Source organism: Anarrhichthys ocellatus, unplaced genomic scaffold (genome assembly GCF_004355925.1).
Source record: "Anarrhichthys ocellatus isolate YVR2014 unplaced genomic scaffold, GSC_Weel_1.0 scaffold209, whole genome shotgun sequence".
Lineage (NCBI taxonomy): Eukaryota > Metazoa > Chordata > Actinopteri > Perciformes > Anarhichadidae > Anarrhichthys > Anarrhichthys ocellatus.
This window is the reverse complement of record NW_022280239.1, coordinates 93805-116824: the sequence shown is the minus strand read 5'-3', so window position 1 is coordinate 116824 and position 23020 is coordinate 93805. Positions and strand designations below refer to the sequence as shown.

The window sequence follows — 23020 nt, the reverse complement described above, 5'->3', positions numbered from 1 at the left end:
ATCTGGGCTTTGGGTATCGTCCGATACCGAGTATTGTCATGCTATGTTCACACTACCAGAGACAAAAGGGGGGAAGTAAAGTAGGGGATAACGATGGAACTTATTTGACAATGACAAGATGTAAGTGACAATGAAGGGACAAAGGAGGTGACAACAACACGATGATGATGGGATGACGCCTGGATGATGATGGGACGTAGGGGATGACGATGGGACAAAGGTTATGGCGACGATGGACATAGGTTACGACGCAAAGATGACAATGAGACGTAGTAGAGGAAAACAGGATGGCAACCGGACGCATATGATGACAACATGACGATGGGACGTAGGTGACAAGTAGGAAGGTGACGAGGATGAGACGTAGGGGAAGAGGACGAGACGTAGGTGACAACGACAGGATGGTGAGGGGATGGCAATGAGGCGATGACGGGGCGATGACGGTACGGTGATGAGACGATGACAATGACAATGACAATTGGATGTTCTTGACCATGACGATGGGACAAAGGTTATGGCGACGACGGGACGATGACAGGACGATGACGGTGGGACGTTCCTGACCATGACGATTGGGACAAAGGTTATGGCAGCAACGGAAAAAGGTTACAACGTCAAAATTACGATTTTACGTCGTAGAGGAAGACAGGATGACAACCGGATGCAGACGATGACAACAACATGCCGACGAGACGGGACAATGACGGGACGATGACGATGGGATGTTCTTGACCATGACCATGGGACAAAGGTTACAACGACAAAATGACGATGGGACGTAGTAGAGGAAAACAGGATGACAGCCGGACACAGATGATGACAACAACATGACGATGAGACGTAGGTGACAAGTACATACATGACGACGGGACATTGTTGAAAACAACGGGACATGGGTGAGGACAATGTGACTTCAGTACGGCTGATGGGAAGTTGGGGATGACGGGATGTAGGTTACTACAGCAACAAGGACTGATGGTGACGAGTGACTAGGAATTACGTCAGGGTGTGGGTGACACCGTTGGACCTGAATGTGATCCGATGGTGGTGTGGGACCTGATAAAAAAGTGTTTGTGGCCTGTTAGAATCTTCACCACTGAAAAGGTACAAAGGTGTCTGCAGCCGATGTTAGTGACTGCAGCAGTCTGCAGCACAACAGGTGAACCATGTGTGATGTGATCCTGTTTCATTTACAGATACTTGTACTTTTTGTGCCATAAAGAATGTTGAATTCAACTTTATCTTACTTCATTCTTGGAGCTTATGTGCATGTAGGAAATGTGAAGTACCTGTACTTTATGTTAACTGCAATGTTATACATTGTTATAGTTATTGTCAACATTTCTCTGATTGTGGTGATCTGTATGAACAGAAGCTTACATGAACCTATGTACCTTTTTCTCTGCAGCCTGTTTGTAAATGAACTGTTTGGTAGTGCAGGGTTGTTTCCATTCCTTCTGGTTCAGATCCTCTCTGACATTCACACTGTTTCTGCTCCACTTTGTTTCCTGCAGATCTTCTGTTTGTATACTTATGTAAATATAGAGTTTTGTAATTTAGCCGTCATGTCTTATGACAGATATCTCGCTATCTGTTGTCCTCTACAATATAACACACGTATGACATTTAACAAGGCTGTTACCTTTATTGGTATACTTTGGTTGCAGTGCTGTGTGAAAGTCTTAATTACTTTATCCTTAAACATCCATTTGACATTTTGTGGAAACATCATAAACAGTTTGTATTGCCGTAACTACCTTGTTGTTAAGCTGGCGTGTTCTGACACTGAAGTGAATAACATTTATGGATTGCTTGGTACTGTTCTCTCTATTTTAGTCCCTCTGCTTCCACTCCTTTTCTCTTATGTGAGGATTCTTCGTTTGTTTCTCTGGTTGTAAACAGACCAGACAGAGAGCTGTCAGTACCTACACACCTCACCTCGCTTCTCTGCTCAACTTCTCTTTTGGCTGCTGCTTTGAAATAGTTCAGAGTAGACTTGATATGACCAGTGTACCCAGAGTGCTGCGTATCTCCCTCTCACTCTATTTTCTCATCATACAACCTCTTTTGAATCTCATCATGTTTGGATTGCAAATGTCCGAAATACGGAATACATGTAAACATATCCTCTGTTATAAAATGTTGACAAAGTAGATGAAATAACAAGTCAGGAAATATTTATCTTTTTTTCAAAGTGGTAATACTTGTTGTCATTGATTAATGTGGGATTTGATGAACTGAAATTATTCCAGAATTGAATTTTAGAAACATGGAAAACGTGATGACTCAGTGGGAACTGTTGAGTGGTTGATTGTATTTCTTATATTGTTGTATTGATAACACAAATCATGAGTCCAGTGTGTAATTCACAGGAGTGCAAACGCCAGAGGACAAGCTCTGCGTAACAGAAACAGATTTTCTGTGTGCCTTGATGATGCTGTGGGTTTGGTGCTATAGACCTGGTCCCTGATGGACCCCTCATTTGTTGTGAATCTCAGTTAAGCAGCAGATGAGACATTTTCTCTGTAGTATCAGAAATGCCTCAGATACAACCTAAAATGCTGGATCAGGTATCGGTGTGAACGTGAGCCTTTGAACCGATCATCACATCATTTATCAGCTCAATTATCATACACAGGAACAACAGCACGTGTCACTCGCTACCTGATCCGTACATTCTGCCTGATCGGTACTGAGAAGGTGGAAACTAATAAAACTCACCTGGAGTTTAACACTCTCGTGCACCCTCATTTTTGCGACGGGCCTGATACACTAAGCTTTTTACAGACTCATGGTGCACTGATTACTTTTGATTAAATGACACGCACATGTCACCAGGCCACTACAGAATGACACACCTCTTTATTTATTGTGATATGTACAACAGCAATAGAGAAGCATCTGTTGAGCAATGCTCATTCACTAACCAGGACCACGCTAATAGCGATAAGGGTTTCAAATGGTTTGTTGCACATCAAAGTCAGGGATGGACTTTGGGAGCAAAAGGTGGTTGAGAGTTGTGGGATGAAGGCATTCAATTCAGTTTATTTAGTATAGCCCAAAATCACAATTTCAAAAATTTGCCTCAGAGGGCTTTTCAATCTGTACTCGCATGACATTACATTACATTACAGTCATTTAGCAGACACTTTTATCCAAATTGACTTACAATAAGTGTATTCAACATGAGAGAGAACTACAAGAGAACTACTAGTCACCAGAAGTCATAAGTGCATCTCCTTTTTTAAACAAGCATAGGAAGATGGGCAGCAACTCTGCTGTCCTGACGTCAGTGGGAAGTTCATTCCACCATTGTGGGGCCAGGACAGAAAAAAGCCGTGAGCGGGTCGATCGGCTGCATGGACCTCTGAGCGACGGGGCAACCGATCGCTCCGAGGCAGCAGAGCGAAGTGGTCGGGCGGGGGTGTAGGGCTTGACCATGGCCTGGAGATAGGAAGGAGCTGTTCCTTTCACTGCCCTGTAGACTAGCACCAGAGTCTTATACTGGATGCGAGCTCTTATAGGGAGCCAGTGTAGAGAACGGAGAAGGGAAGTTGTGTGGGAGAGCGATTGAACACCAGATGAGCTGCCGCTTTCTGGACAAGCTCCAGAGGTCTGATGGCCGATGCCGGGGCTCCGGCAAGTAGTGAGTTGCAGTAGTCCAGGCGGGAGATGACAAGAGCCTGGATGAGCACCTGCGCTGTCTCGTCAGTGAGGAAGGGACGAATCCTCCTGATGTTGTAGAGCAGGAATCTGCAGGAGCGTGTAACTGATGCAATGTTTGCTGAGAATGACAGTTGGTCGTCCAGGGTCACACCCAGATTCCTCGCAGTCCGACTTGGCATCACCACGGTATCATCAATGGTGATGGACAGGTCTCGGTGCGGGCAACCCTTTCCAGGAAGAACAGTAGCTCGGTTTTGTCCAGGTTGAGCTTGAGGTGGTGTGTCGCCATCCACTTCGAGATGTCAGCCAAGCACGAAGCAATGCGTGCCTCCACTTGAATGTCACCGGGAGGGAATGACAAGACCAGCTGGGTGTCATCGGCATAACAATGGTAAGAGAAGTCATGCGAGCGAATAACAGAACCCAGAGATGTTGTGTAGAGCGAGAAGAGAAGGGGGCCCAGAACTGAACCTGGAACCCCCGTAGTCAGCATGCGTGGTTCTGACATGGCCCCCTCCATGTCGCCTTGTAGGATCGACCTGTCAGGTAGGATGCAAACAGGGAGAGTGCAGAGCCTGAGACGCCCATCCCCTCGAGGGTGGAGAGGAGGATCTGATGGTTCACAGTGTCAAATGCCGCAGACAGGTCCAGGAGTATCAGGAGAGAGAGTTCGCTCTCGCTGCGTGAAGCGACTCTGTCACCGCAAAGAGGGCTGTCTCAGTTGAGTGACACACTTTGAACCCGGACTGGTGGGGGTCCAAGAGGCTGTTCTGATGGAGATAGGAAGGCAGTTGGTTAAAGACAGCACGTTCAAGTGTTTTGGATAGAAAGGGTAGAAGAGAAACTGGTCTGAAGCTCTTGACATCAGAGGGGTCAAGTGATGGTTTCTTTAGAAGGGGGTGACTCTGGCAGTCTTGAAAGCCATGGAAAAGCACGACATCCTCTGACCTCACATCGGTAGAGGAAAAACTCCCCCCCAAAAAAACATTTAAAGTAAGAAACCTTCGGAAGAGCAACCCTTCTATCAGGATGGACAGAAGTGTGATAGATGTCATGTGTACAGAATTAACAACATAACAGAGTTACAACACATTCAATGCATATGACAGAAATTATTCATTGGGAACGTCAGCCTTATGGCCCAACTTTTGCATGGGCCGTAGTTGCGAAATGGCCTTAATTGAGTACGATGACAATGTTGGACTACTTTTTGTTAATTTAATATATTAACAAAAGGGGCAAATTTGTCTCTGCATTTGACCCATCACTGTATAAAGGGAGCAGTGGGCTGCCAATGACAGGCAGCCTGGGGAGCCTGGGGTTCAGTGTATTGCTCAGGTACACTACAACATGTCCCAGTTGAGGATCGAACCTTCTGGTTCCCAGACAACCCTCTTAACCCAGTGAGCCATGGTCGCCCTGAAACGGAAGCGTCATTGGGCGTTTAAGGAGTAAAAGTGTCAATTGAATCAAAAGTGTACCAAAGCCAGAAATGCTGCGGGAGGTGATGTTGTACAGGAAGGCCAAATGGGGGTACTTCTGCCTTTCGGGTATAATTCCTTGGAAAACATGGTAATGGGTGGGTTATATGCCAAAGGGGGCGATTTATGCTTTTTGAGTACAACTTTCACTGGAAAAGATGGAAATGGATCAGCCAAATGGGGGGACTTCTGCCTTTCGGGTAGAATTCATTGGAAAACATGGAAATGGGTGGGTCATATGCAGAATGGGGAGTTTTATGCCTTTCGAGTTGAAAACATGGAAACGTATCAGTTATCACCGTACGGTACCACGTTCCACCGTAGACATGTCGGATGTTACCAGATGCGCACGGACGACCTCAAATGGTCCCCAAAGGGCCAAATTAAGCACAAGGGAGCCACTTTGCAGTTTTGAAAATAATTTCTACAAGACAAATGTTGATGAAAATGATGTATGGTGGACAACAGCAGACACCCTTTCAGGTTCAGTTGGATTTACATCAATACAATGTTCCTGAAGAAAGATAGCTTTCCCAAAGGTTTGCAGACTAGTTGCTCCATGTGCTCATTCAAGTCATCCAATGGAATGTCTCGTTTCAATTTCAACGCAGTTCCAGCCCTTTTCTGAGAAGTTATGACATTTTGAAGGAGGGCCATTTCGTCATCATTTTCCATTAATTTATGCTATCAAAATTCCCTATTCAAATGTAGGCCAAGTGTCCCTCCTCCAGCGCAGGCATGCTAAGTGCTAGAGAGTGCCATCCAACATGAATGTGCCTCATTTGGGCATGGCTACAACATATTATAAAAGCAGGGCTCTGACATGTTTAGAAATAAAAGTTGATCCAATTTGACCAACTTCTTCACAGGGTGTACAACTTAGCAACCCTGACACCATGCTGAGCTTTGAGTTTTATACAGGCAAATTTCTTTTGTAGATAATTTATAGGGATTTTGGTCACGTGACCTTATTGTAGGCCCAGTCCGCAATGTGTGTCCACAATCTGGGGTTTCTGATACCAATATTTGAGAGATTATGGCCATTTTTACATAGGTCAAAAAATCCCCAAATATAAGGGAATATTGTAACATCCCGTTAGCTTCCTCATGTCTCTGTGTCTGTGTGTGTGTGTGCCTTTCCCCTGATTACACTCATCCTACTCACCTGCCCAGTCCACCCAGCTGCCTTCAATCTCCTCATCACCCCACCGAACGGTCCAGGGTGGCGCTCATCATTACCAACCTCTCAGGGAGGGCCCGGGAATGGGTTACAGCAGAGTGGGACAATCAATCTGCCATTTGCCGCTCTGCTTTGGATTTTTCCGGGGCCCAAAGAAGGATGTTTGACCACGGGGTCCCGGGTAGAGAGTCGGCCCGAGGACTTTTTTCTCTCCGACAGGCGAGCAGCCGGGCAGCTGATTATGCCATTTGTTTCCGCATACTAGCAGCGGGCAGCCAGTGGAACTTTCCATCTCTGGCAGATGCCTTCTGGTTTGGACTCTCTGAGGAGATCAAGGATCAATTAGCACCTCTTGATTTACCCACAGACCTGGAGGCCTTGGCGGCTCTGGTTGTCAAGATTGGTAACCGGCTTCATGGGAGAAGGATGGAGAGACGCCAGGCCGAGAGGAGACCTCCCAGTTCCTGGGGGCAGTCTTCTCCACGCCGGACCTACAGCGCCCCCTGGTGGAGGGGAAGAGCCCATGCAATTAGGCCGCAGTCATCTCTCCTCAGAGGAGCGTCAGCACCGACTAAGGGAGGGGAGGTGCATGTACTGCGGGCAGCTGGGACACTTCCTGGCCAGATGCCCGTCAAAATACCAGGCTCATCAATAAGAAGAGGATTACTAGTGAGCCGAACTCTTTCCCCTTCACTTCCTCCCAGATCCCTGACGCACGCCCTCCTATCTTCTCCTGTTACTTCCCTGGAACTGGCAGTATTTATTGACTCTGGAGCAGATGAGAGCTTCATTGATCGGGGGTTGGCAGAGCAACTCCAGCTACTGTTGGAGCCCCTCGAGGTTCCCCTATATGCCAACGCCTTGGACGGTCGCCTGCTCTGTCGTGTGACTCATCGCACCCCACCTCTAGGCCTTCTCATGTCAGGTAACCACTCTGAACATCTTATCTTCCAGGTCATCGACTCGCCTCAGTTACCCATCATTCTCGGTTATCCCTGGTTACAGAAACACAACCCGACCATTAACTGGCTTAGTGGGGTGGAGTACCAAATGTCACTCATATTGTCTTCTATCTGCCTCTCCTAATGTGTCTTCCAAGTCCCCTGGCTCCTTTGCAGATACCACGGACATCTCTGGGGTTCCTCCCATATACCTGGACCTCAGGGAGGTGTTCAACAAGACCCGTGCCACCTCCCTACCCCCTCACCACCCCTACGACTGCGCCATCGACCTTCTCGCCGGGACGTCCCCTCCCAAGGGACGCCTCTACTCGCTATCTGCCCCGGAGAGGGAGGCGATGAGCCAGTACATCAAGAACTCCCTGGACTCTGGTATCATTCGCCCCTCCTCGTCTCCAGCAGGAGCTGGCTTTTTCTTTGTGGGTAAGTAGGACAAGACACTACGTCCCTGCATCGACTACCGTGGCCTCAACGACATCACCGTTAAGAACAGATACCCCCTCCCACTAATTTCCTCTGCTTTTGAGCTATTGCAGGGAGCCTCCATTTTTTCTAAGCTCAATCTGAGAAATGCGTATCACCTTGTCAGAATCAGGGAGGGAGACGAGTGGAAGACAGCTTTCAATACTCCCAGTGGCCACTATGAGTACCGGGTTATGCTGTTTGGTCTCACCAACGCCCCAGCTGTATTTCAGGCCCTAGTCAATGATGTTCTAAGGGACATGATGAATATATTTGTGTTTGTTTACCTGGATGACATCTTGATTTTTTCCAAAAGCGAGATGGAACATGAGCAGCACGTCTGGAGGGTTCTGCAGTGGCTGCTGGAGAATCAGCTGTTTGTCAAGGCGGAGAAATGTGAGTTCCACCAACGCTCCGTCCTCTTCCTGGGCTTCATCATGTCTCCAGGGAACATCCAGATGGATGGTGCCAAGGTTAGTGCCGTTACTGACTGGCCGGTCCCATCGAGCCAAAAGCAACGACAAAGATTCCTGGGTTTCGCTAACTTTTATAGACGTTTTATTAGAAACTACAGTTCTGTGGCTGCCCCTCTCCATGCCCTCACCTCTCAAGGCACCAGGTTCCTGTGGAATCCTCAAGCAGGGGAAGCATTCCAGGCCCTCAAGAGGTGATTTACCTCTGCTCCCATTCTCGCCTTGCCCGACCCCGAACTCGAGTTCATCGTCGAGGTCGACGCCTCCGATGTGGGGGTAGGAGGGGTTCTCTCGCAGCGCTCTCCCAAGGATAACAAGGTCCACCCGTGTGCTTTCTTCTCCAAGAGGCTGTCCCCAGCAGAGAGGAACTATGACTTGGGCAACCGGGAGCTGTTGGCCCTCAAGCTGGCGTTAGAAGAGTGGAGACACTGGTTGGAGGGGGCTGGACAACCATTTCAAGCATGGACTGACCATAAGAATTTGGAGTACATCAGATCGGCGAAGAGGCTGAACTCCAGGCAGGCCAGGTGGGCATTATTCTTTAACCGCTTTAATTTCACCTTATCATATCGTCCAGGCTCTAGGAATGTGAAACCGGATGCCCTATCCCGTCAGTTCGAGCCTGAGGATGCCCCAAGGGACCCCACTTCCATCCTGCCTCCTTCCTGCGTGGTGGGTGACCTGGGGCATTGAGAGTGAGGTCAAACGAGCCATCAATGGAGCACAGCTTCCTAACGGCTGCCCTCCCAACCGCCTTTTCGTCCCCGCTAACCTCCGCTCTAAAGTCCTGCAGTGGGGACATTCCCCCAGACTCAGCTGCCACCCAGGGGTAAGGCGGACGGTCAGCTTCCTCGGGCAGCCATCGCTGGAGGACGACACAGGGGAGTTCGTGGTCGCTTGTCAGGTCTGCGCCCAGAATAAGACCTCCCGGCAGCGCCCATCAGGGTTATGTTAGATCCGGGGGTTCTCTGGCCCGATACGGGGCTACCTACTGACTCAGCTCTCTATTAAAAGATTGGCGAGCTGGTGTTCTGTGAGGAAACTCGCCTGGCTCTGCTAAATACCCTTACTCCTGACGTCTACCCTGCTTCCTCTGGTAACGTGCACTCGGCCGAGGGGCCACCCTGGCCGGGCGCTTCTACCAGTCGCGTCAGTTATGGCAGCTTTCCTCTTCTGGATCCGGGCTCTTGGTAAATTGCCAGGTTAGATTTTAACGGCTGCGTCCATCTGTTGTCCGGTTGTTAAAGTCAAACAGGGGGGAGAGGAAAATCTCCGTCTTTCAATCTTTGTCCAGGAACGGCTGTCTTCTTTCCGTGAACAGAGACGGAGTCCTCCGATGCGGCTGTCGAGGTCCAGTGTTTCCTCTGTGGAGCACTTGGGTGGCTCCCGCGTTGAATCCCGTCTTGCTCTTTGCAAGTCTCTCTTTTTATAACACTTTGAGCTCTCTCTCCCCCCTCCTCCCCAACACTCCCTCACTCGGCATGTGATTTACATGACATCATTGATTATATGTGTGTGCTGCGAACAACACCCTAACTTTCTGTGTCTGTGTGTGTGTGTGTGCTGGACACATCTAACTTCCCTCTGTGGATGCTCTCACTTCCTCAATGTTGGAGCGTGTTTCAGGGTACACCCGTGTATGTGCTCGGACAACACCCCAACATCTGTTATGATCTCAGCCTTTAAGGCCCCCACCCTGCTTACATCAGCTCTTTCCACACACACACACAGACTTCACTTTACTCAGATACACATACATTATTATTATCAGTTTTACATTTGTTAAATCACTTCATAATTCTATGTACTACACACTTGCATTAATATGATTATTAGATTTCATCCTTTAACTATAAGTATACGCTTTATGTCCCCTTAGCATGATTCACATACCGAACATGTATTCCTTCATTTAAGGCAGCTCTCCTGGGATCTCAACTCTCTTTTTTGACAGTTACTACACCCTCTTCTGGTGCCACGTAGGCCTTGGTCGCACATCTCTCTGGACTTTGTCACCGGCATCAGGTTGCTGATGACGAAACATGGTGAGAAAAGGAAGGAGCGCCGGGACTTCAGGATATAGCTGGTCTTCTTGAAACAGTTTATCGGAAGGGTCAAGAGAGAGCCTTTGTATAAGGTTAGCAGTTTAAGGTTTTGTTCGTCTGTCGCACATCATGTTGAAGCTGAGTTGAAGAGGAATTCACTGGGTCAGTTGTGCTTAAATACTTTGTGTGGAGGAAATGAGATAGGTTTGGGGTGTGGTCCTTGTTCCCGAACTAAGGTTGTAAAACTCAATTTAAATACGTATTTAATTTTAAGAATAAAAAAAACAGAATCTGAATATTAAATAGCGCAAAAATTAAAATATGGGGATAAATTAATTTATAAATATATGAAATATAAAATTAAATCTATTCATAGTAGACAGTTGTACAGTAGTTTTGAAATTAATTAAAACCAGCAACGTAGTAAATGTTTGTATAATAAATATATATCTATGTGTATGTATATAAAAATCTCTGACTGGATGGGTGTCTGGAAAAAATATCTTAAACTCAGTCATATAGATATACATATATATATATTATTACTTGCCAGCAATTAATACACAAATACGCTGCTCTATATCTCTCTTCTGTGTGTAGTGTGCAGAAAAAGCTCAAAGTTTGTTAGATGGTAATCTCTGGTATTCCCTGTCTGCCATGACATGACTGAGGTGGGTCTGCTTCCTTGACATTAAGAGGTATAAACAACATATTTCAAAGCAGCCTGACATTGGCAGTCCGCTAATCAGCAGGTTACACACATTCATCTGTGTGTAGTATAAATGTTTTTGTGTCATTTAAGAAATCTAATTTAAATGTATTTGTTAATTCGTTGCGGCTGGGCACGAAATTGTAAGTCTTGCTGCATGTGAGTTCTTCTCTTGTCTATGCTTGATCATTTTCAATGAAAACTGTGAAGCAGTGCTTTCAAAGTAAAGCTCGGCAAACATGAAAATATTGCCTGTGTTATTGAGAACAATGTCTTTCAATTAAATCAAATGATTCAGTTAGGTTTGAGAAATGAGAAGCGAACCTTGTTACAATTAGTTTTGTCATCTAAAAATAGAATGATGATAAATTCAACTTTAACTTACTTTATTCTTGACACTTACATACATGTAGGGACTTTGAGATACTTGTATTTTATGTTAACTGCAATGTTATACATTGTTATAGTTATTGTCAACATTTCTCTGATTGTGGTGATCTGTATGAACAGAAGCTTACATGAACCTATGTACCTTTTTCTCTGCAGCCTGTTTGTAAATGAACTGTTTGGTAGTGCAGGGTTGTTTCCATTCCTTGTTGTTCAGATCCTCTCTGACATTCACACTGTTTCTGCTCCACTTTGTTTCCTGCAGATCTTCTGTTTGTATACTTATGTAAATATAGAGTTTTGTAATTTAGCCGTCATGTCTTATGACAGATATCTCGCTATCTGTTGTCCTCTACAATATAACACACGTATGACATTTAACAAGGCTGTTACCTTTATTGGTATACTTTGGTTGCAGTGCTGTGTGAAAGTCTTAATTACTTTATCCTTAAACATCCATTTGACATTTTGTGGAAACATCATAAACAGTTTGTATTGTCATAACTACCTTGTTGTTAAGTTGGCGTGTTCTGACACTGAAGTGAATAGCATTTATGGATTGTTTGGTACTGTTCTCACCATCTTAGTCCCTCTGCTTCCAATCCTTTACTCTTACATGAAAATTCTTAAAGTTTGTTTCTCTGGTTGTAAACAGACCAGACAGAGAGCTGTCAGTACCTGCACACCTCACCTCACTTCTCTGCTCAACTTCTCTTTTGGCTGCTGCTTTGAAATAGTTCAGAGTAGATTTGATATGACCAGTGTACCCAGAGTGCTGGATATCTCCCTCTCACTCTATTTTCTCATCATACAACCACTTTTGAATCCCATCATGTTTGGATTGCAAATGTCCAAAATACGGAATACATGTAAACATATCCTCTGTTATAAAATGTTGACCTCTCGCTAGATACTCTATGGATGAAATAACAAAAGTGTCAGTAAATGATTAATGATATCTTTATTTGAAATGCGCTGTTTAATGCATTCAACTGATTGGAACAATTGTAGCATTGTTCATGGTTTTAATGTTTTCTACATCCAAATGCTTCCGAACATTTATGAATCCAGAGACAAAAAGACACGGAGCAATGCATATCTATTATATTGACAAAGGCAATCGCCTTTGAAAACAAATCAAGAAAACGCATTAAAGTGGCACAACCACTCTTCCTCCGCCCTCTTACAGGGGTAGATTTTATGTAGCTGGAGGTTACTTAGGGTTTTTATAATCATTTTAATTTTGCCTTGTTATGAATTCAATTAATTTGTGATTTGTGACAGTAAGCTGCTTAAATAAAATTGAATTGAATTGAAAGTTGGTGTGTAAGTTGATAGTATATTTGATATATTTATGATGTTAAATAAACTGATGGAAGATAACTTCTCTTAGTGCATAACTTTAGTCCTAAATGTTTAGATGTGTGAGCAGAGCCAGGTAGTAAGTTGATGACTTTGTACAGTTTCTATTGGATATAGTGCACAGCAGTGTGAGGCAATGAAAAACTTGAATTATGGCATTTGGTGTAACAGAAGTGACCAAGGACAGGTTCATAATGTAACAGCTTCAGTATAGTTTACCATTGCAATACTCCAGGGGTCGGGGGACTCGCAACGTATGAACTGTAGACTGGATGGGCCAGAATCAGAACCACCACCCATTCTGCCAGTCCACTGTCCCAGACCTCTCTGTCAGTGTTTTTCAACCTTTTCTGAGCCGCTGAACATTTTTTACATTAACAATATCCCACGGAACACCAACAACCAAAAAAGTTACAAAATGACACATTGTAGCATAATACAACAAGTCTCTTAATTTGTTGATCCTTACTCAGTGTGAAACCTGGGCCTGTTTGGATGAAAGTGAAAGTAAATCCAAACCTAAAGATAACTTTTGCTGTATTGCCTCGAGCTCACTGTCTTTTCTTTCTTTTGACCATCACTCATTCACTAACAAGGACCACACCAATAACAGTATGAGTTTCGAGAGGTGTATTGCATAGTGGAATGATTGTTAGATTCGAGAAGCGGAAGGGGTCGAGGGATGAATATATGTAGGGTAGAGGGATGAAGGGGAGTAGGGTAGAGGGATGATGGGATGTGGGGTAGGGATGAAGAGATGAAGGGATGAGGGGTAGGGGTCGAGGTAGAGGGATGTAGGGTAGGGGTAGAGGAATGAAGGGATGTAGGGTAGAGGGATGAATGGATGTAGGGTAGGGATGAAGAGATGAAGGGATGTAAGGAAGAAGAAACGAGGAGGGTTAGTAGGAAGGAGGTTAGGCAATCGAAGGGGGACCATTGATGTCCGGCGGCTGGCGGGAACAGAGACTGTAGGGTGGGGTTGTCTCTTCAGAAGCTCTGGCAGTGCAGAGTCCCCAAAGATAGCTCCATAAAGACTGGTGCCGATGGTGTTTCTGGTGTCGTTCGGGTTGGAATGAACTTGTGAGAGGTACGTGGGGGAAGGCCAACAATCACATATCTTGAGGATGTGGTCGGAAATTCCTTGGCTTGAAGCGGTGGAGGCGGCGCTGAGTAAACTCGGGGGGTATTATGGATCGGCCCAAGATATGGCGAAAGTGGTGGTGAGCCCGAGACCGCAACAGGGGATCTTGCGGGGAGTTCGGCTGGCTGAACTTGAGCTTAAGTAGTCGCGGATGGGTTCGTACAGACTTGAGTACGAGTCTGGTTGGAAAAGATAGATGGGTTGAGGTCGACCGTATTGGTTGGTCTTGTGGCATTGAGGTAATAGACGACTGTGTCGGGAGGATGGATGTGATGTCTGACGCGGTGGCGTCTCGGGACGGATGGAGTTCAAGGCGGTGAACTCGGAGCAGCGAAAGAATCTGGCAAGAACGTGGACTTTAATGCTTTCTCCATGAAGGGTGACAGATGACCTGAGCTGAGGGTGAGGATGCCGCAGGTGAGGAGGTCCGAAGTGAGGGGCAGCCGTTTAGGCGTAATTTGGCTTTAGGAACCTTCGAGAAGCATGGCGACGTGTGAGTGGGTAGGCTGGGCACGGAGCCCTGAGGAAAGTTTGTGTAAAACTTAATTCCGCTTATGTAAACCTGTACAGTGGAGGGTTTGAACTTAAGGAGGGAAATGGATAAGTGACTGAAGGTCGTGGGGGTAAGGATCTCGAGTGAAGGAATGGAAGGCTGAAGGAGTTGCGAACTGGGGGGGGGGGGGAGTCAGAAGACACTGGAATTGTCTGCTGGCGGAGCTGTGGAAATGAGGAGGCGCGTTAAAGATAGGATGGCAACGCTAGTGGAGGAAGAGAAGGGGGGGGGGGGCATGGGCAGGAAGAAACAACTGTTGCGTCCCTGGCAAGAAAACCAACCCCAAGCTGCTCCCTTACCTGTGCCATATACCTACCTGTTCTGTTGTTTGAGCGGTCTGTGCAGCTGGGGTAGCCGGTAGAGGAGTTAACTGAAGTTGGCCGAGGTGGGTGGAACGTGGAAGGTAGAAGTAACAGAACATGAAAGGATGGCAGGATGGAGGGATGGAGGTGCCTGGGTTAATCGTGAAGTTGAGGGGAAAAACATTGCGAGGAGATGTCTCTGGCGCGGGGGGAGCTTGACGGCCAGAGTCAGTATGGCATGGGACAACTTAAGGCAGGACGCAGTTGACTGCCCTCCTCTAAACACATTTAGGTTAAAGATTCACGATCAGAGTATACGACCTGGCCCTCTGGAGGGACTGATGTCGATGGATGGGCTTCTTCCGCCGTGTGATGCGTCATGACGTCATCGGCGCGCTCCTGACGTGGCGCCGGGAACCCGGAAGTGCTCTGGAGTCTCGGAGAGCGAGAGCAGTGTTGTGCCATGGGTGCTTGAATAGTTTGCAAAGTGCTTTTAACAGACTGATGTAAAGGACTGTTGTTTGGAGCTACGCTGCACTAACCTGAGGACACCATAGCAACTAGCTTTTGAAAACTTTTGGAGAGACTCAAGTGGATCTACAACTCAACGAACACGTTTGCAGGGAAACAGCTCCACAATCACGGCCCGGCGTGCGGCCTGCGCCGGCCGGCGGGTGCCCCGGCGGAGGTGGGATCCCGGCCCCGCTGTGAACCGGCCGCAGCAGACCGGCGAAATACAACTGGGGAGACTCGACTGTCATCACTGGCGTCCATGAATCGAGAAGGACTTCTTACTGGAACTGAGACGATGCACTGGGATTAAATTCTTTAAGTTTTGGTAAGTGACAAACTCCGTTTGTTTTTTTACATAGTAACGTTACGACTGTTCATTTGTCTATCGTGTCGTTTTTATGAATAATATTTGAATGGCTCGTGCTCTTGTGTGGTGGAATGCGTGGATCCGCTGCAGGTATGCTGGATTGATGCACTGAAGGCCCAGGTATAAAATCCATAGCCCGCCACTGATAAGACCTAATTTAAAAATTTTAAATATGCAATTTTACAATAAGATATAGTAAACAAACAGATAATAGTATTTCAAAAAAGTATGTTATTAAAGTGTCAAGTGTATATTAATTGAGAAAAGTTGTCTAAGAGTGTGTAACAGGAAATTGTCCTGGGGATGTCAGAGTCAGTGGGGGCCCTGGGCTTATTTGCAAGGCAGTCCTTCTTCTCTGACATCATAACCAAAAACAATAACAATACACGCGCCTTATTTGCTACCGTCGACAGACTAACCAACCCTCCAGTGTCGGTAACTGCTAAACTCCAATCCACCTGGCATGGAATCAAGCAGTCAGTGCCTCCACACCAACCACAGGACATGTGTTGTCCCCTTCTCTAAATAACATCCATTCAAATATCATGACACAATTTCATTCAATCGACCGTAGAAGCCTAGAAGACATTATACAACATCTGAAGTCATCTTCCTGCTGCTTGGATATTCTACCAACACACTTTTTATAAAATGTTTCAAACTAGATGACCACTGATCTTTTACACATTGTAAACACATCCCTTCTCTCAGGTGTCTTCCCACAAGCCCTAAAAACTGCAGTTATTAAACCGCTCCTAAAGAAGGCTAGTTTAGACTCTGCAACAATGAACAATGATAGGCCAATATCACACCTCCCATTGTTAAGTAAAATAACTGAAAAAGCGTTTTCCCAACAGCTGAACAACTTCTTGGCCGTAAATAACTGCTTTGATGTCTTCCAGTCAGGCTTTCGACAGCACCACAGTACTGAAACTGCTCTTATTCAGGTTCTCAACGACATCCACTTAAAACCTCTTTAGCCCTAACCCTATTTTCAGGCCTCTGCTCGAAAATTGCATACCCATACTAAAGAGAGTGTAGATCTCTAACTACAAGGTCTATTTTAATAATTTTGATGGTATAATACAGGTAAAACTTGTGATACACTTGCTCAGATGCGTACATATTGTGTATATGTTACTGGTAATAGTGAATGAAGATGGAACACAGCTCAAATTGAAAAGTTTCAGGTTCGCCTGAAAAAAAAGCACTTTTATTTAATTTGAAATAATACAGATCCAAGCCTAAAAATACGCCACTGTCACAGCACAACATCTTTTACAGTCCCCACAAACAAATTTTACTACAATTGAGTGAAGCAGGCCAACGTAATAGCGGTCTGAGTACGGACAGTCATGCCAAATTCTCATTTTTGGAACCAGCTGTTGTGCTGCTCTATTCTAATTGTATATACTATATAACTATATATTCACTTGTTGTACCACTAATAATGTTCAATAGATCCTAATAAAGCAGTTTGGCATCATTTTGAGCCATTTTGAGCTCTCATATCTCTCCTCCATGGAATTTTCTCTTCTCTGTCTAAGTCGATGGAGACCTTTCTAAGCCTGTGATTGGCGGATTTCATCATGTGACACCTCGTTGGACCCGGATGAGTCTCAGGAAAGCAGTAGGTGGTTCTTGAGTAGATTGACAGATTTTTTAGCTACTAAAAATCCCAATCCCTGCCACGCAACCCCCATGCGTAAAATGATTCACCGAACAGGAAAATGCCGACCATTTCATCATAGTTTCGCCCAGGACCTCCATTTTGTCACACACACACACACAGAGACACAGAGAGAACACATCTGAAACGGATTACCGTCAATTTCCAGCATTTTTCTTCACGAAAATCACCTCAAGGTACGATGTGTTTACATTTATTTTGCTGGGGGACGGTTTGTTGTTCGTTGGCTTTCTGGATGTAACTTTTGAATGGTTTCACAGAGAGGAATTTAGAAGCTACGGATCGACTCACGGTCGAATCCTCGTGCTTTCTCATGTATCCATCCGCCATGATAGCGAACAGCGTTGTGTTGGGAGATGCAAACGGAGTGCATAGGTCGCCGATTCGTGGCCAAAAATACGTGATATTGTGGTAAATCTTCTAGTTTATATTAGTTTGTGTATAACTGTGTATAACTGTTTTGAGTGAGTAAAATGGCTCCCATGGTTATTTCGCCCAGAATCTCTTTGTTACATAGATATACGATATGTCATAAAATGTAATTTTATTAGTTTCGCAAAAGTGAATTGTCCACACGTGTGTACTCTGTCGCCCCCCATCTAGCCCCCTTTAAAGGGGGCTCTCGGGACCAAGAGGTTTTAAACACAGTGACAATGACAGAATCTCAGTCTTAGTATTACTGGATCTCAGTGCTGCATTCAACACGGTCGACCATCACATACTACTAGAAAGACTAAAGATCTGGGTGGGACTCTCTGGCACAGCATTCAACTGGTTTGAATCCTAATTGAAGGACCGAGAATACTTGTAGTTAATTACACCTAGATTTCTGGCTTGTTTGTGGTTTTTAACATCAGTGATTGAAGCTGAGCACTGACTTTCAATCGTTCGTCCTTGGTACCGAAAACAATTACTTCTGTTTTATCTTTGTTTAATTGAAGAACATTCTGGCACATCCAGTTGTTGATTAGTTCAATGCAGTTACCCAGCCCTTATATGGGATTATAGTCCCCTGGTGACATAGTTATGTAGATTTGTGTGTTGTCTGCATAATTATGATAACACACTGTTGTTTTCCATAATCTGAGCTGGTGGAAGCATATAGATGTTGAACAGAAGAGGCCCCAGTATTGAACCTTGGGGAACACCACATGTCCTTTTAGTCAGCTCTGATGTGTAGTTATGGATTCAGACCTCAACCTGAACAGCCTCATCAAGACAATCACATAATCAGCCTCCTATCAACTGAAGAATATATCAAGGATTAGAGGATTTATGTCTCAACAGGATGTGTAAAAACTTGTCCATGCATTTATCTTCAGCAGACTGGACTACTGTAACGGTGTGTTTACAGGTCTCTGTAAAAAGTAAATCAGAAAGCTGCAGCTGATTCAGAACGCTGCAGCTCGAGTCCTCACTAAGACCAGGAGGGTGGATCACATCACTCCAGTTCTGAGGTCTTTGCACTGGCTTCCTGTCAAACAAAGACTTGACTTTAAAGTCCTGCTGTTGGTTTATAAAGCACTGAATGGTTTAGGACCAAAACACATCTGTGATGTGCTGCTACCTTATGAACCATCCCGACCCCTTAGGTCGTCTGGGACTGGTCTACTTTCTGTTCCCAGAGTCAGAACTAAACATGGAGAAGCAGCATTCAGTTGTTCTGCTCCACATATCTGGAACAAAGTCCCAGAAAGCTGCAGGTCTGCTAAGACTTTTCTGTTTGCTGCTGCCTTTAATTGAACCACATTCAAGGATATTAATACATTTCTGCATTTTACTAGTGTATTTTATTTCTCAAACTGCTTTTTGGTGTTTTAATGAATGTTTTTAATGTTTCAATGAATATTTTGCCTTATGATTTGATGCTTTTAATGGTTTTATGTTAAGCACTTTGAATTGCCTTGTTGTTGAAATGTGCTGTACAAATTGCCTTGCCTTGATCAGTCCAGGTATTACTGGGGATTTCCCACTTGCCCCAGTGACTGACAGGATGAGCATGCATACAAATCCTTCCGTTCTTTTGCCACACTTGAATAGCACTTTTCATCTTTTTTGACTCCAGTCTGTCCCACACATTTATCTCCTCACAATACTTTTAGCACCTCAATCGACCAACATTTTTTTATTTTTTGTTTGTACTCTTATATGTAGAATTTTTTAACTTATCTATTGTGTCTTGTGACAGATATCTTGTTATCTGCTAATCTCTACAACAGTACACACATGTGACATATGAAGAGGTTTTTATTGCTTCCCACTGGTTAACACAAATCCACAAAGTGGCTTGGGACAAATTGTTTTAAATTAATTCAAATTGGCAAATTCTTGGCACAGGAAGATTTTTGTTTTCAAGCAAAACACGTCACACACAGTGTACACATAGCGGTGTCAGTGGGGATTTGTATGTTGGTGGTGATTGTGGCTTGTTTACATATTTGTGCTTTTTTCCCCTATTAAATAACAAAGACACTGTTTTCAGATGAACTCAAATGATTCATTGGCATTTGCAACTGACATACGCTGAGACACACTTGTGATTGTTGAATATCTGCCAATGATAGGGGCCATGCCAGTATATCGCTTTATAATAGCTTATAATAAGTCTTCATAATACATTTTTTATAATGTGAATAATTATGCGTATTGTTATAACGCATTATGAATATTTATCAGTGCTTAAACTATAAGTATACAATGTTATAAGTATCTTTAATGCCTTTTAGACATGGGCATGATAAAAAGTGTTACCACAACAAGTTAATGTTTATTGGACTATTTGCACAACATCATTTAACAAGAAGGCAATTACAAATTGCTCGACATACTAGAGTAAGGGATTAAGAAAATACATAAAATAAACACAAATACAAAAGGTAATATAAGGCTTCAAAGGCTTCTTGGCATACGGACTGGTGATGTCATTGTCCTACTGGTCCAGCTGTCTACAATGTGAGACACATTTACATGTCAGTAACTGGAAGTTGTTCAGCACAAGACTTTAAATACTGTGTATTTCTACTACCACTACTACCACGGAGAAAGCAGCAACTGCATCATTTCTATAATTGTAAAAGTAAAAATACATTGCTGATTTTAATTTGCTGCCTTGTGTGAAAAACTTAATAAATAAATATAATGCACAATTCATCTTGCATCTCAAGATACATCCTTTTTGCAAACTCAGCGAATTACAAACTTGACAAAGATTCAAGCTTTTGTTTAAATATTACATTTTACCAGCCGCATTATAAAGGCCGACATCTGCTACTGACAAGGTGTACACATGTTACTAGAGCTGAGGAGATAAACTACACGGCCTTCAACACTAACTTACATTTTACCAAAGACAAGACTTTTACATATGATGCGAATTTTTGTCAAATTCAGTCCGTACATTAAAGGGTTGAAGAGCGGTTGGCAAGTGAGAAAGTATAAAGATAAAAAGATGCGCAGCAGAATGGGTTCTCTGTTCATATCAAACCTGCTCTGCACTATTTCAAAGAAAACCCCAAAAGAGAAGTTGAGCAGAGAAGCGAGGTGAGGTGTGCAGGTACTGACAGCTTTCTGTCTGGTCTGTTTACAACGAGAGAAACAAACTCTAAAGATCCTCACGTACGAGTAAGAGATTAGTATTGCAAGACCAAATAATACAATGAAAGTGTACATGAGTCCATAGATGTTGTTGACTGTCGTGTCATAACAGGCCAGTTTTACAAAAGAGTAGTTTTCACAGAACAATCTGTCAATGATGTTCCCACACAGCTGTAAAGATGCACTCAAAGATATCATGACTACGATATTAAGTTACAGCAATAAGCATGGTAACCTTGTTAAATACCATACGTGTGTTATATTGTAGAGGACAACAGATAGCCGTCATAAGAATGACGGCTAAGTTATAAAACTGTACATTTCCATAAGTGTACAAACAGAAGATCTGCAGGAAACATCCATCCATCCATCCATTTTCCTCCGCTTATCCGGGGTCGGGTCGCGGTGGCAACAGGCCAAGCAGGCTGACCCAGACTTCCCTCTCACCGGCAACATGTTCCAGCTCATTCTGGGGGATCCCGAGGCGTTCCCAGGCCAGCTGGGAGATGTAATCCCTCCAGCGCGTTCTGGGTCTTCCCCGGGGTCTCTTCCCAGTTGGACGTGCCTGGAAAGCCTCCAGTGGGAGGCGTTCAGGAGGCATCCTAATTAGATGCCCGAACCACCTCTGCTGACTCCTTTCGACGCGAAGGAGTAGCGGCTCGACTCCAAGCTCCCTCCTGATGACCGAGCTCCTTACCCTATCTCTAAGGCTGAGCCCGGCCACCCTATGGAGGAAGCTCATTTCGGCCGCTTGTAGCCGCGACCCTGTCCTTTCGGTCACGACCCAGAGTTCGTGACCATAGGTGAGGGTAGGAACGTAGACCGAGTGGTAAATTGAGAGCTTTTCCTTCCGGCTCAGCTCCCTCTTCACCAAGAGGGAGCTTTACTGCTGCAGCCGCACCGATCCGCCTGTCGATCTCCCGCTCCATCTTACCCTCACTCGTGAACAAGACCTCGAGATACTTAAACTCCTTCGCTTGAGGTAGGCACGCTGTCCTCACCTGGAGGGAGCAATCCACCGGTTTCCGGCAGAGAACCATGGCCTCAGATTTGGAGGTGCTAACTCTCATCCCCGCCGCTTCACACTCGGCTGCAAACCGCCCCAGTGAATGCTGGAGGTCATGATCCGAGGAGGCTAACAGGACCACATCATCTGCAAACAGCAGAGAGGCGATCCCGAGACCCCCGAACCTGACGTTCTAGATATCCTGTCCATGAAAGTCACGAACAGGACCGGTGACAAAGGGCAGCCCTGGCGGAGGTCAACACCCACGGGAACGTGTCTGACTTATTACCGAGAATGCGGACACAGCTCCTACTGCAGTCGTACAGAGACCGGATCGCCCGTTGTAATGGGTCCGGCACCCCATACTCCCGCAGCACCCCCCACAAGAACCCCCGAGGGACCCGGTCGAAAGCCTTCTCCAAGTCCACAAAGCACATGTAGACTGGTTGGGCAAACTCCCAGAACCCCTCCAGTAGTCTTGCGAGGGTAAAGAGCTGGTCCACTGTTCCACGGCCGGGACGGAATCCGCACTGCTCCTCTTGAATCCGAGGTTCGACAAGCGGTCGGAGCCTCCTTTCCAGCACCCTGGCATAAGCCTTCCCCGGGAGGCTGAGTAGTGCGATACCCCGGTAATTCGAGCACACTCTCTGGTCCCCCTTTTTGAAGATGGGAACCACCACCCCGGTCTGCCATTCCATGGGCACTGATCCCGACCCCCATGCGACATTGAAGAGGCGTGTCAGCCAGGGCAGCCCAACTATGTCCAGCACTTTGAGCATCTCAGGGCGGATCTCATCCACCCCCGGCGCCTTGCCGCCAAGGAGCTTTTTGACTACCTCAGCGGCCTCTGCCAGGGATATGGGTGAGCCTCCCCCTAGATCTTCAGGCGCTGCCTCCTCTTCAGAGGACATGTTGGTCGGGTTTAGGAGTTCCTCAAAGTGCTCTTTCCACCGCCCGACGATGTCCCCTGTCCGGGTCAGCAGTTCCCCCCCCTGCTGAGAACAGCCTGGGGTAAGCCCTGCTTTCCCTTCCTGAGCCGTCGGATGGTTTGCCAGAACCTCCTTGAGGCCAACCGAAAGTCCTTCTCCATGGCCTCCCCGAACTCCTCCCATGCCCGAGTTTTAGCATTC

General features: G+C 45.5%; 1 protein-coding gene and 2 pseudogenes across 1 annotated transcript; 2 read left to right on the top strand and 1 right to left on the bottom strand.

Moving 5' to 3' along the window:
* The first annotated feature begins 1219 nt into the window (after positions 1-1219).
* LOC116400836 (olfactory receptor 11A1-like) lies at positions 1220-3067 on the top strand (annotated as a pseudogene).
* Positions 3068-11148: 8081 nt separating this feature from the next.
* LOC116400827 (olfactory receptor 11A1-like) lies at positions 11149-12649 on the top strand. The gene has a single exon (XM_031878905.1). The coding sequence runs from the start codon at positions 11265-11267 to the stop codon at positions 12270-12272; it is 1008 nt and encodes a 335-aa protein (XP_031734765.1). The 5' UTR covers positions 11149-11264; the 3' UTR covers positions 12273-12649.
* A 1261-nt stretch (positions 12650-13910) lies between these two features.
* Positions 13911-21251, bottom strand: LOC116400830 (olfactory receptor 52A5-like; annotated as a pseudogene).
* Between the last annotated feature and the right edge of the window lie 1769 nt (positions 21252-23020).